This window comes from Oncorhynchus keta, chromosome 10 (genome assembly GCF_023373465.1).
Source record: "Oncorhynchus keta strain PuntledgeMale-10-30-2019 chromosome 10, Oket_V2, whole genome shotgun sequence".
Taxonomy (NCBI): Eukaryota; Metazoa; Chordata; class Actinopteri; order Salmoniformes; family Salmonidae; genus Oncorhynchus; species Oncorhynchus keta.
Window position 1 is genome coordinate 35,954,543 of NC_068430.1, and position 13,574 is coordinate 35,968,116.

At 42.6% G+C, this 13,574-nt stretch overlaps 1 protein-coding gene across 1 annotated transcript; it reads right to left on the reverse strand.

Moving 5' to 3' along the window:
* Positions 1-74: 74 nt before the first annotated feature.
* On the reverse strand, positions 75-12,956 carry LOC118388607 (RNA-binding protein 5-like). Its single transcript, XM_035777831.2, has 25 exons — positions 12,691-12,956; positions 12,303-12,359; positions 9,371-9,539; positions 9,055-9,207; positions 8,793-8,862; positions 7,440-7,513; positions 6,370-6,453; positions 6,134-6,194; positions 5,882-5,953; positions 5,634-5,794; positions 5,427-5,524; positions 5,188-5,275; positions 5,013-5,081; positions 4,787-4,862; positions 4,565-4,668; positions 4,304-4,439; positions 4,109-4,200; positions 2,708-2,911; positions 2,452-2,604; positions 2,036-2,116; positions 1,627-1,821; positions 1,309-1,383; positions 1,091-1,194; positions 796-925; positions 75-568 (listed from the first exon to the last, which is right to left on the reverse strand). The coding sequence occupies exons 2-25, from the start codon at positions 12,317-12,319 to the stop codon at positions 443-445; spliced, it is 2,592 nt and encodes an 863-aa protein (XP_035633724.1). The 5' UTR covers positions 12,320-12,359; positions 12,691-12,956; the 3' UTR covers positions 75-442.
* Positions 12,957-13,574: the final 618 nt, after the last annotated feature.

Sequence of the window (13,574 nt, forward strand, 5' to 3'; positions counted from 1 at the left end):
TCTGATTCTGTGAATCCTTGTACATGTAATTTTAAAAGTATTCTAAAATGTGAAAAAGCAGATGGAGGCACATAAACACAAAAGTCAAGTTTAATTCTGATCTCTCTCTCAGACAAACAACCACAGAGGAGCTTAGCACAGCCACATTTGTATTCCATACAAAATTACAAACTGTACAGAATGCTATTGATAGCATTTTATATGGAAGAAAAAGGCAATAAAGAAAGCTTCTTTTTTTTTTACTAAATAAAAAAATACATTAAATAGAAGAACTAGCTTGGCCTGTGAAATGCCCAATATCTTCATTATTTATAGCTGTTGTACAAGGCCACAGAGTTCATAAATAACACATTGTTCCTCTTGTTCTTGTCATTTTCACAGTGGTGAGGATAATAGGCAGGTAACAGGGATTGAGGATGGAGTGGGTGGCTGTAGTATTTGTTCACTCAATCTCAGTGAAGCGTGCAAACATGGCTTTGCGCACGGCGTCCTTGTAGGTGTCTGATGCGGAGAGTTCGTAGTTGCTTCCCTTGATGCCCAGGCCTGTGCCCTTGGTTCGTAATGAGGCCTGTGGGGAGATGGCAAGAAGATGCTTATCAAAACAGACAGATTGGGCTCAGGTACCCCCTTAGGTACACCTGCTAATTGGCCAAACATATACAAACTCAACACACTGCCATGCACCAACCTGACCTGTCAGAATAGCCCAGTGACAAGAAACTACAGGCCATTTAAGCACTAACTCACTGCAGATGAAAAAGTCCTCTAATTTCTCATTTTGGCTGCATAACTCACAGAGATAGGTGCAGTGATGCCCTGCTGGTTGCGGCCCAGGCCCTTGCCCTCCTGCCAGCCCATGGCCTGCAGCATCTTGTTCCCAATGTTGTCACTGGTCAGACCGTCTTTGGTGGGCTGCTCGTAATTCCTGTGTGTCAGGTGGTTGATGAGAGGTGAATTAATCAAACAGTATTAATAAAATGTAATTCATTTATTTCTGGTTACTTGAATTGATCAAGGATGTAGTTGGACAATAAAATTCTCGTAACGTGAGACCCCCTGCTTTTGAGATCGGATTGGTTGAAGCCCTTACACTGTGGGGGCAGGAGGCTGATAGAATTTCTTCTTCTTGGGTGCTGGTGGTTCGGGAACACCATACTTATCCCTTCTTTCAGCAGCTCTGTCTCTGTACTTCAGCTACACAGAATCAGGTCAACATAACACAAATTATAATCATTGGTGTCATTGAAGATATCGGCTTTCTAAAAATGTTCCTGTGAATGTCAAAAATCTTCAAAGAGTAAAGCCTACCTCCATCTCTTTTCTCTCCAACTCTTCCAGCTTGGCCTCAGATAGTTTGGATCTTCTGTGAATTTCCAAGTTTTGCTAAGACAATAAAGCAACAAAAAAAAGAAGGGGTTAATACTCTCTGGGAACTATGCAATTCACACATTTAAATGCCACGACTAGTCTTGGTATGACAGTTCAAAAGAATGTGTGTTCTCACCTTGCTTATGCTAAAAGGCAACTGCACACCCTCAGCAGATGGCAGGGCCAAAAATATCCCAAAATATTTCCCTCCACCCAGACTCAGAGATTAAAGTGCCATTCTGCTGCTTGCCATCCTACCTTGTGCAGGTCTGAGAGCTGCTGGTGACGCAGCAAGGCGTCTTTGCCGGGGAACTGCCTGAGACAGAGCAAGCAGGCCATCTTCTTCCAGTCTGTCAGCTTGTCTGACCCCTCATCACCCACACCTCCACTCTCTGGATTGGCTGCCTCCTCTGAGTCACTGTCCCCACCAATGTAGGCTGCCACCAGGCCACTCTGCAACACACACAAACCTTTAACTATGAAGTGAGAACCATGCCCCACAAGCCACTGGAGAAGTGAGGACTGGGCTTTCCAATAGGGATAGATACAAAGTGATTTCACATCTCACCACCAGATGGCCCAAAACCACTAATAATCCAAGCTGCTATTGTCTTTCTCTGTAGTCTAACAGTAGTGTTTCACAGTGCCATCTCAGCTACATCCTTACCTTGGCTACTGGGGTTTCCGGTTCTCCATTCTTCAGCAGCTCATTCATCACCAACGGCTGGGTCTCAAACCCTGCACCATGCTGGAGGAGCAAAATACAAAATCAGACACTTGCATTTACATTTTAGTCATTTAGCAGACACTCTTATTCCGAGTGATTTACAGGAGTAATTAGGGTTAAGTTCCTTGCTCAAAGGCACTGAAAGATTTTTCACCTTGTCGGCTCAGGGATTCGAACCAGCGACCTTTCGGGTTACTGGCCCTACACTCTAACCGCTAGGCTACCTGCCACCCATTGACATGACACCAAACAGTTCATAATCCTTTAATTGAGATAAGTATCTCAGTACCACAGCTGTGACATGATTTAAGAGCCAGCTACAGTATATTGACTTAGAGGGTTATAATCATGAGTACCTTTTTCTCAAAAAGGGTAGAGAAGCCTGCATCAGCAGCGGCAGCCTCTCTCCGGTCCTCATCCCTGCCCTGCCCCAGGCCCTGCAAGCTGCTCTTGATGCTCTCCTTCTGCTTGTTTAGGCTCTTGGCCCATCGCTCCATGTCTTTGGCTATCTGAAATGGGAGACAACAGAGTTACTAACATATCTCACAACATGTATTAGTGCTTCAGTATGAGACTTCCCATTCTTGCAAGAGGTGCTTGTCTGCCTGTTACCTGCTGGGCAGACTTGCTTTTGGGCTTGTCCTTCTTCTCCTTGGACTCTGTGCTGGATGAGGCTGTTGAGGAGGCAGAAGCCTGTTCGGAGCTTGAGTCTGCTGCTGCTGCTGCTGTTGTTTCTGCTGCTGCTGGTGCAGGGATGTAGGTCTGTGTCTCACTGTTCCAGTACAGGTACTGCTGGGTCTGGGAGTTGAAGTAGTACTACACAGAGATTTAAAATACATAATAATATAAACACATCAATCATGATGATTTCCCTGATAAGGAGGAAGTCTATAGGGGTGAGAGAGTAGTTACACTGTCTTCAGAAAGTATTCAAAGTGGAATTAAGTTTTCAGAAATGTTTACAAATTCAAAAGAAATGAAAAGCTGATATGTCTTCAGTCAATAAGTATTCAACCCCTTTATTATGGCAAGCCTAAATAAGTTCAGGGCACCTATTGGTAGATGGCTAAACGTTTAAAAAAGCAGACATTGAATGTCCTTTCGAGCATGGTGAAATGATTAATTACACTATAATTATATATTTTTATTACACTATAAATACACCCATCACTACAAAGATACAGAAGTCCTTCTTAAGTCAGTTGCCTGAGAGTAAAGAAACCATCCCAGGGATTTCACCATGAGGCCAATGGTGACTTTAAAAAAGTTAGAGTTAAATGGCTATGATAAGGCACTTAAGTAAAACGGCAAAAAATTCAATACTGAGTACAACCAGTCATATTTTCAAGCATGGTGGTGGCTGCATCATGTTATGGGTATGCTTGTCATCTGCAAGGACTAGGGAGTTTTTTTTGGGGGGGGGAGAAACAGAACAAAGCTAAGCACAAGCAACATCCTAGAGGAAAACCTGGTTCAGTCTGCTTTCCAACAGACACGGGGAGATGAATTCACCTTTCAGCAGGACAATAAACTAAAACACAAGGCCAAATCTACCCTGGAGTTGCTTACCAAGACAACATTGAATGTTCCTGAGTGGCCTAGTTAAAATTTGACTTAAAATCATCTTGAAAATCTTTAGCAAGACTTGAAATGGCTGTCTAGCAATGATCAACAACCAACTTGACAAAGCTTGAAGAATTGTAAAAATAATCATGTGCAAATCCAGGTGTGCAAAGCTCTTTGAGACTTACCCAGAAAGACTCAGCTGTAATCGCTGCCAAAGGTGATTCTAACATGTATTGCCTCAGGGTGTGAATACTTTCTGTATTTAATTTTCAATACATTTGAAAACCTTTCTAAAATCATGTTGTTTTCACTTGGACATTATGGGGTATTGTTTGTTGATGGTTGAGCATTTGTATATATTTTTTAATCCATTTTGAATTCAAGCTGTAACACAAAATGTGGAATAAGTCAAAAGATATGAATACTTTCCGAAGGTACTATACATACCTGGCTGTTAGGGTCGTAGTACAGACCAGTCTGTGGATCGTAGTAGTACCCAGATGACTCATCATATTGGTAAGCAGAGGTGTCAGGAACAACTGGTTAAAAGAAACAGCAGATACATTGTATTGAATGACCTTCAGGTATTCAATCTATGACAATGACGTTCAAACTAAATAAAGAATGGAAATCCCTTCTTACCAGATGTGCTGTCAGAGAAAGTGGCAGCTCCAGGGGAGGCTGCCAAAGCAGCTGCTGCTGTTCTCAGTGAAGAGGTGGCAACTCTGGAACTGGTAGCCTGTGGTGGCACATCAATCTGCCGAACTAGTTGGTGTGCCTGTGGGTGGGAAAACAACAGCACCACATGTTCAACTGCTGCACTCATCCGTATTGACAAAACCCGATTGAGCAGCATGTGTGTAACAAGCATCATAAATATTGATGTGAGCCCTTAAGCGCTACCTGTATGGTAGGCTGGCTGAGGAGGTGATGTTGGTAGATCTGTGTGGTCTGGGAAACAACCACACCTGCTGCTGTAGGGACCAGGGCCTTCACTCCTGGTGCAGCTGCCATTAAAATACACAAACCATGATTAAAGTCATAACATAAACCAGACAGTCTGAGTCACTAGTTGTAGTGTTAAGACGCACTGTGAAGTAGACGTCGGTCTATTTGGATTCTCACCTCCTAATATTCCGTCTCCAGGAGCAGGATCCAACACAGCAGGCTGCTGAGGCCACGACAGATAATCCTGCCCATACTGAAAGACAAATATTATACATGTTGCTTAAAACTATCTTTAAAGTTCAATTTACTGGCTATCTGTCATTGATGCACAGCTTCAGGTTTAAAGAGCATCCCCCATTTGGTGTGGAACGATGAGTTCAGTTGGCCTCCAAAGAGTACTGACCTGTGTGTGCTGTGCACAGCCCTCCTGCAGGGAACCATAGTCTGTGGTAGCACCCAGGGCCTGCTTTGGCTGAAAGACGGAAAGAGACCAAGGCATTAGAACAGAGTGGTGGGACCACAACTACATGATTTAGATAAAGTGACATGAGGTGCAGAGGGAGTAGTCATAGTGATACCTGGCTGGAGGACCACTGAGCAGCAGCAATGGCTGTGCTGGCAACGGAGAAGGCACTGACTCTGTTTCCATCTGGCATCAGCAGGTCTCTGTCGGGGAAACGCAAAGAAATGAGGTCTGGATTTTGGTGTGGGAAGATGCATGTTTAATCTTCTTGTTCCTATGGTGCTTTCCTATAGCTGTGTACGGAGTGAGTATGTGGTGTATTGTTTGATAAAGGGAGACAGAGTCATGACTCACTTCCTGGCACTCTTCGCATAATCCACCCCAATAGTCTTCCCATCCAGCTTCAGAGGGGGCTGCAGGCCCTGGAGGATTGTCAGGAGCTGGGAAGCCTCCTACACAGGAATAAGAATAAGGATTGCAGACATACTGTCAACATGAGACCTAACTTAGCCAATCATATTACAATGACAATGTGCATCATTCTGATGACAACACGCATACCAGTGGAGAGGAGAGCTGTACAAAGGCGAAGCCTCTGTTCTGTCCTGTCTGTTTGTCCTTGATCAGACGGATGTTGCCCGGAGACAGGATGGCGTAGGGAGCCAGGGTCGTCATGATGGCCTCAATGCTGGAGAGGGGAGCGATGTTTCTCAAGATGATCGCTGTCAAGAAAATAAGAGAATGTTCCTACTCTTCCTATCAATAGCCACACACAAAGGCACACAGAATGGTTAGAAGATGGTACTCACTGTCACCACAGTAGTCTCCAGCTTGCTTAGGCTCTAAGTTCCAGTCACTGGGGCCAGCAGACTCTGACCCCTCTGTTTAAAACACAATAGCAAAGTAGTTCTATCAAGGCCCACCCAGCAACTATGATATCACCTGGGATTGGCCACTGGACTTTCACATCAAGGGTCTAGAATGTGATACTTGATAATCACTGGTCTCTTTTGCTGAGCCATCTACATTGGGGATGCAAGTATGAACACCAGGCTACTTACCTACTTTGACTGCTCCACATCTGAAGCACCTCAGTCTCTTCCGGAAATTGTACAGACCGCACTGCAAGCAACCGGTTACATTGTTTTCACTCAGTTTAATTAAACCTTAACGACAAAATAGTGTATCTAGAAACATTGATGGAAACTATGAGCGAAACCATTTGGCAACACAAAACAGAGAAGGGATTTGGTCTGTGGAGTAGGAAACATGGAGGTGGAGAAGAGGGGATACTTACAGCATTGCAGAGCCAGTTTTCAAATGTGTGTCTCCGGTTGCTGTAGTGCATAGCTACACACTTTCCCTGGATCATCAGCTTATTCTGTAAGATCAAAAGCCACCAGTTATTTTTGCTTCCTCAACTCCTAGCCACACAGTCAGGTGAGATTCTCATACTATCACACCCCATGAGCGAGCACAGCCGGGAAGGGAAAGAGTTGCTAGGTTCACACTCGCTTAGGTACAACCCCTCAGAGAACACAGGGGTGAGTAGATCAGACAGAGACACAGAGAGAGAGAGAGAGACACAGAGAGCGAGAGAGAGACACAGAGAGAGAGAGCTACGAGATAGCTACAAGGGGAGGTAGAGATAGAGAGCTAGAGAGAGAGAGATAGAGAAAGGGGAGTGCATGTGCTGAGTAGGATTCTAGCAGTGTGTCGGACCGGAGTGCTACCAGCCCGTCCTTGGCCCATTCCCTCGTCTTCGGTTTGAAAGGTGGAGGATGTGTAATGGGCCAAGAGACTGAGCTGGAGCAAAGTGTGCTATGTGGAACCCTGCCCTTGGGGCAGCCATATCAAAACATGGTTATGTGAGACACCCAGAACCAAAGAGCGCCTAAACTCCTAAAGTAAAATCCTTATTTTCTTAAAATATACACTTATTTAGCTACACAACAGCACACACAAAATGAGCTACCTCCTCTTTTGATTGCTTAAATCCAGTCTTCATTCCAAATGTTAAAAATGTATAAGTTGACACTTTGTATGGTGAGCTTCAGAGGGTCCAATGCTAATCTTGCACATTTTTATTGTATAGACAATTTTTTTCTGTCTAACCTGCTTAAACTAGAATCTATGTTAGAATAATCCATCTAGTTAATGATATTATAAAGACAACTTAAAGAAAGAAATCAGATTCATATAACAAAAGCATTGGCGCTGGCCTTTGTCTATGTAGGACCCTCAGCTCTCAGCAAATGGTCACTTATACAGCACATTTCTCAAAGGTCAGTCTCTCAAGACATCTGTTTGTTATTTTGGGCTCTGATCTCCAAGACAAAATCTAGACTTGGCGATTGTTGAAGCAACCTGATTGGTCTCCATCCATCGGGTAGCATCTTGCAAGTGATAAAACTCCACGAAGGCGAAACCTCTGCTTATACCTAGAGACAGCATTCAAATATAGACGGGAGTTGTGTTAGTCAGAGTGCTTTGGCACAACATTCAAACTCTGTCACAGTCTGCTTCACAACCCATTACAAGTGAAACAGTGGGATTTACTTTGAAGAGGGTAGGGGAGGGGTAACCTTTGCCATAGCATGAAAGCCTTCAGATGACAGTGCTTGGACCACACTTGACTGATTGCCACGCAAAGATGATACGATAAAATGTGAAGTGCTTAAAAAAAAAAGAGGAAAAAAAAGAGACAAGTACACCCACTTACCAAAGGGGTATCCTACGAAGCACATTTGAGGAGTTAGCGAGGTAACTTTGGTCAACTCAGAGTTCAACTTGGGATAACCAGTCACACGAAAATGGCTCACCTTTTAGCCAGGTAAATTACTATGGCAACGAATCCTTCAGAACTAACCTGCTCCAGGGCAGGCTAACTCAGGGCTAACTCCACTTACCCTGAATGAAATGACAGAGCAGAGAGTTGAGGACCAGTGAAATCAGATTCCCTCTTGCAAAGATTGATTCATCATCCCCTTCATTAGGAAGACGACGGAGTCAATATTTTATTAATCCATTTCTTTTTGTGTTAAAATATCACATTACACTTTTTTTTATGACAGAATGCATTTTAAACTTCATGCAATGTAAAACATTTGTATGACTTAATAAATAAAAATTATCGATATGAGTGAGGAAAAAGGGTGCTTGTGCATTGATAAGCACACCAAAGACAGCATTAATAATAAGTAATAAAATAAAGATGGCACTTCTAAAAGTATATTTCACACCATAGCCTGCTGAATTTGCAAGATAACTTTTCTTTCATTTTGAGTTCGGCACAAATGAAAATGTGGCACTGACTTAACTCACCCATGGATTGATGTTTCAGCATTGTCTCAATGAAGTTTGTAGCCATGTGCGACATGCACACACAGTTACAAGCCTGCTAGAGTTAGCGTCAGACGGACAAGCAATATCCACTGTCGTAGTACGGACGACGACTGAGCTGGAATGTGAAGCAAACTGAGGCTGGTCAGCTTTAGAAAAACCCTGAGTACATCTAGCTTGCTTCGAAGGATACCCTTATGGTCTCAATCTCATCTACAAATAAAAACAATCCACAAAAGAAAAGACCCACTGGTGTAGGTGTGGTGAAGGTTCCTTTGCTATGGCAAATATGATTGATATTGGAGGCAAGGTGGCGTGTGTGGGGTGGTAGTGTGTGTGGAGCCAAATCAACCTGAGGCTCCAGACAACAACTCTCACCTGTCCTCTTCTTCATCAGCCGGATGTCCACAGGCTGGGGTCCCTGCAGCTGCTCAAGAGCAGCCTGGATCTGAAACACAGGAGGGGAACATTCAGTGGGCCACGGTTCACTATATTCAAGAGAGGTCACAATCCACAATGTATGTTTCCTATTATACACATCAATACTGCATATGGCATGCTAGCCTCTATACGGCAGCTCTGTGAAGCATATATTATCAGTAGTTATATCAACGTGCGGTTAGGAATAAAGAGGACCTACAGCTTCCTCTGTGACATAGAGGGACAGGCCCCGGAGCATGATGGTCTTGCTCTCCTCCTGCCCCAGCTCAATCTTATGATCCTGCTCTTGATAATCGCCATCAGACTGATAGCCATCTTCAGACCTGTCACTGTTGTGGCGCTTTCGCCTTCTCTGCAAGAAGAAAACATTTGTTAACTGAAGAGGGCAAGCAACATTACATCTGAGAACAACAGCTCTTCATGGCAAACAGCCCAGTACCGAACATGTTTTTGATGAATGCATGTCCAAGGTCAATGAGATCCCCATGACCGTAACTTGATTCCTCGAGTCTCACCTCAGGGCCGTCTCGGTCTCTGCGCTCATCAAAACGGTCAGTGTGTCTCTCGTCACTCCAGCGCTGGTCATAATCCCTATCTTGCTCTCTGTCCCGTCTTTCACGCCACTCTGGATCATCTCGACCCCGGTCTGACGCATACCTCCCACTACGCTCACTTCGGCCAAACCTAAGAAAATATGCACACAAGGTAACATTATTCACATGACATAATCAGCTAATACACATATATCTAGGAACGGCCCCCTGTTCAGGGGCAGAATGACAGATTTGTACCTTGTCAGCTCGGGGATTTGAACTCGCAACCTTTCGGTTATTAGTCCAACGCTCTAACCACTAGGCTACCCTGCCGCCCCCATGTAACATTCCTAGCTCAATAATGGACTAAAGGAGCCAAACGTTACTCCTTATAGTCCAAGGACCTTACATATTCTGTTTAGAGGTGGATTGGCTCTGGAAGCCAAAACAGCCAAATACTCCAACTAAACGTGAATCGATTCTCAATTGCAGTACGGTTCTAGCAACAAAAAGCCCTGTACTTTCATATCAAAATAATTCGACAAATGCTAAATATTCACTTACTGTTCACTGTTTTAATACAATTGCAGACACTATTTTTCCAGTGACAACACAGGTGTTCGTAGACGCAGATAGCTAATTAGCACAGGTGCGCCTCTGTCTTCCGTCCGTTTACAAGCCCTGTAACATGGAAATATGGCCGTGTGGGAACCCTCACCCTATAAAATGTATGTGGCAATTTAACCTTTGATTTCTTGCTGATATGAAAGATACTTTCCTTATGTTTCCAAAACCATACTGCAAGCGATGCGTTTTAATGTACAGAACTAGCGTCAGGCCTCTTAAAGCTGCAATATGTAACATTTAGGGCGACCCGACCAAATTCACAATGAGTTATAGATATGTCATTCTCATTGAAAGCAAGTCTAAGAAGCGATAGATATGTTCTGTGAGCGCTATTTCTATGCTTCCGGTTCTTATGTTTAGTTTTTGCATCTTTTACTTTCGGTTTTGTACACCAGCTGAAAATACAATATTTTTTGTTATTTTAAAGATATTTCACAGCGGTTTAGATTGTACAATTATTATACATTGCTTGTTTTGTCACAAACTGAAATTAGGCGAACTAATCTAATTTTAGCAACCAGGAAATGGCAGAGAATTTCTGCATATTGCACCTTTAACAAATCACCCCCGGACAGAAGATACTATTGTCAATAGGCGCTAAAGGAACTTTGCATCTATGAATGGGGCATTCCTAGAAAATACCATGTTTGTCGGAAGAGTGCATTGCATTCAGAGATAACAACCCTACCTATACACTTGTTTACACTGAGCTGCACTGGGGTCGGAACACAATCATAGCGCACATTTACATGCACACTACAGAGTATGGCATTATTCACGTAAACACCGTACTTTGTTTATCTTAAATCGGCGTAAGATCATAATCGAAGTAAGCATACGCTGATTAAAACACCTGGTTTTCTGAGCAATCTTTCAAATTATTAGGAAGTGTATTTGATCTAAGCACGTGCCAGCACCGTGTAGCGCAAGCCTCACTCTTATGCGAGAGTTAAATATTCATCTTATATATAGTTTACACATACAAACTTTATATGTCCGAACTCAGAATCAAATGGTCTTTGCAAAAATAACAGTCACCATAGTAGAACATTTATTTTGTTTGCGGATTTTCTGCATTTATCAAAAGTCCCATCAGTAGCCTAACTTCAGATGTGTCCATGTAAACAGGATTATTAGGGAAATCGTTCTTCTGGCACTGTATGTAAATGTTTTAAATGACAAATGATATACTGAACAAAAATATAAATGCAACATGCTACAGTTCATATGAAGAAATCAGTCAACAGAAATAAATTCATTAGGTCCTAATCTATGAATTTTACATGACAAAATAGAGATATGAATCGGTTGGTCAAAGATAACTTTCAAAAAAAAAATGGGCCTCTGGATCTCATCACAGTATTTCTGTACATTCAAATTGCCATTGATAAAATGCAATTGTGTTTGCTGTCCGTAGCCTATGCCCGCCCATACCATAACCCCACCACCACGGGGCACTCCGTTAACATCAGCAAACCGCTCGCCCACACTATGCCATAGACATGGTCTGCGGGTTGTGAGGCCGGTTGGACATACTGCCAAATTCTCCGAAACAACGTTGGAGGCAATTTATGGTAGAGAAATTAACATAAAATTCTCTGACAACAGCTTTGGTGGAAATTCCTGCAGTCAGCATGCCAATTGCCTGCTCCCTCAAAACTTGAGATATCGGTGGCACTGTGTTGTGGCATAGTGTTGTGTGACAAAACTGCACATTTTAGAGTGGCCTTTTATTGTCACCAGCACAAGGCACACCTGTGTAATGATCATGTTGTTTAATCAGCTTCTTGATATGGCACACCTGTCCGGTGGATGGATAATCTTGGCAAAGGAGAAATGGGATATTTTATTTCAGCTCATGAAACCAACACTTTACATGTTGCAGTTCAGTGTATTAACCTGACTATCCACAATAATCACATGATTGTGTGCATGTAACCATGCGCTATAATTACATTAAGAAACCTTGGAGCCGCCGTGAGATATGGGTCGGAAAATGTACCTCAATGCAGGGACGGGACATGCCACAGTACTCCTAATTGTACAGTTAAAACTGGCAGTATTTCAATATTCTCAATGGAGCAGTGTGGATAAAGGTACAACCGAGTACAGTATCATATCCAATCCCGGCATTGAGGTACGTTTTCGATCCATATCTCGCACTGTGCCTTAATGTAACTATGACTGCGTTTCGACCCCATTGCAGCTCAGTGTAAACAAACGTAATGGTAGTGTCGGTATCTTCTGGCAATCTTTACTCCTGAGTAAAGGTCGGAGAAATTCTCACCTCTTGTCAGCCCCCATGTTTCACTGCTGAACAGCAACAGCCAGGTTTACAAATGAACTGTAGGGATGCAAAATGAATGTTGCATCAATTACTAAACTTGTTGAAATGCCAACAAATAGTTAAACACTAATTTACTTAAACGTTATTGCTTAAAAACAATGCTAGCTACTAGCTGGCTAACTTGGCTATCTAGCTAGCTAAGGATGTAGCAAGCGACACAAGTCTCGGATAGTACTTACCTAACTAACTGCTATTTTAGCAAGCTAGGTCTTTGCCAAGTACACAGATTAAAAATAACGTTAGCTAGGTGAGATGATTGAACAGTCAAGGATTATCTTGTTAGAACAGATTTGCTAGCAGTTGATAGCAATGTAAATTGAATACTTACCAGTTAAATAAAGTATCAAGGCCTGGCTTTCGTGGCCTGTTTTATAACATTACAAATAAAAATGTATTTCCCTCTGATTCCTTCTTTAGTTTTGTGCCAGCATACAGCTAACGCTAGCTAGCTACTGTTGTAAATCCAAAGGAATGGGTAATGGTTAGATGGGATACAGTTTGTCAAAAATCATTTTCCTCATCTAAACGAATTATCCTGACCTACTACGTTCATTCGGTCATGGCTAGAAAGGATATCGAATTTGTCATAGTGACGTCATAGTACCATCTGCTCGACTCGCGCCGATGAAGCCAGAGTTGCGTTGCCTGAAATCAGGAATAGTATCATATTTATAAACAGGAGAAAAGGAACACATTTGTTGTAAACAAAAAGTATAAAGCGTCTGGACAGAATGTAGAGTTCGAATTTAATTAAGGAGAGATATTAATCTAGGTCATTAGTAAACGAGCTAACTAACGCCTTTGCGTTGACTAACGCGTTAGATAGCTAGCTAACGTTAGTGAAGTAGACATACGTATGTGTTATTAATCTATTTTAGATTATCCGGCTATAGAGATGAACTACTATTCTAATTTGTTTAATTTATAAAATCTCGCATCGTGAAAAAAATGTGCACTGGGAACTCGAGTATGTTCCCTATGATGGAACCCTACGCCTGTCAAATCAAATGTATTTATAAAGCCACTAGACTAGGGCAAGGATAAACATGCGAGCGATAAGAGGGAAACACAAACGGTAATTAATCTAATGTTTACAACGATGCACAATGAAGGTGATTATGATTGACTGATATTGGGAGGAGGGGATGCCTGTCAGGAAAGGAGAGATAAGAGAAGGTGAAAGTTTGAGAAGTGTATGAATGAAATGTTATT

What these genes read in the sequence shown, in the direction of transcription:
- LOC118388607 (XM_035777831.2), bottom strand. An exon ending in AAAACTGGCTCTGCAATGCT is followed by an intron (nt 6,195 to 6,369) that starts GTAAGTATCCCC and finishes GGTTGCTTGCAG; the next exon opens with TGCGGTCTGTACAATTTCCG. An exon ending in CTACCCTTTTTGAGAAAAAG is followed by an intron (nt 2,117 to 2,451) that starts GTACTCATGATT and finishes TTGCTCCTCCAG; the next exon opens with CATGGTGCAGGGTTTGAGAC.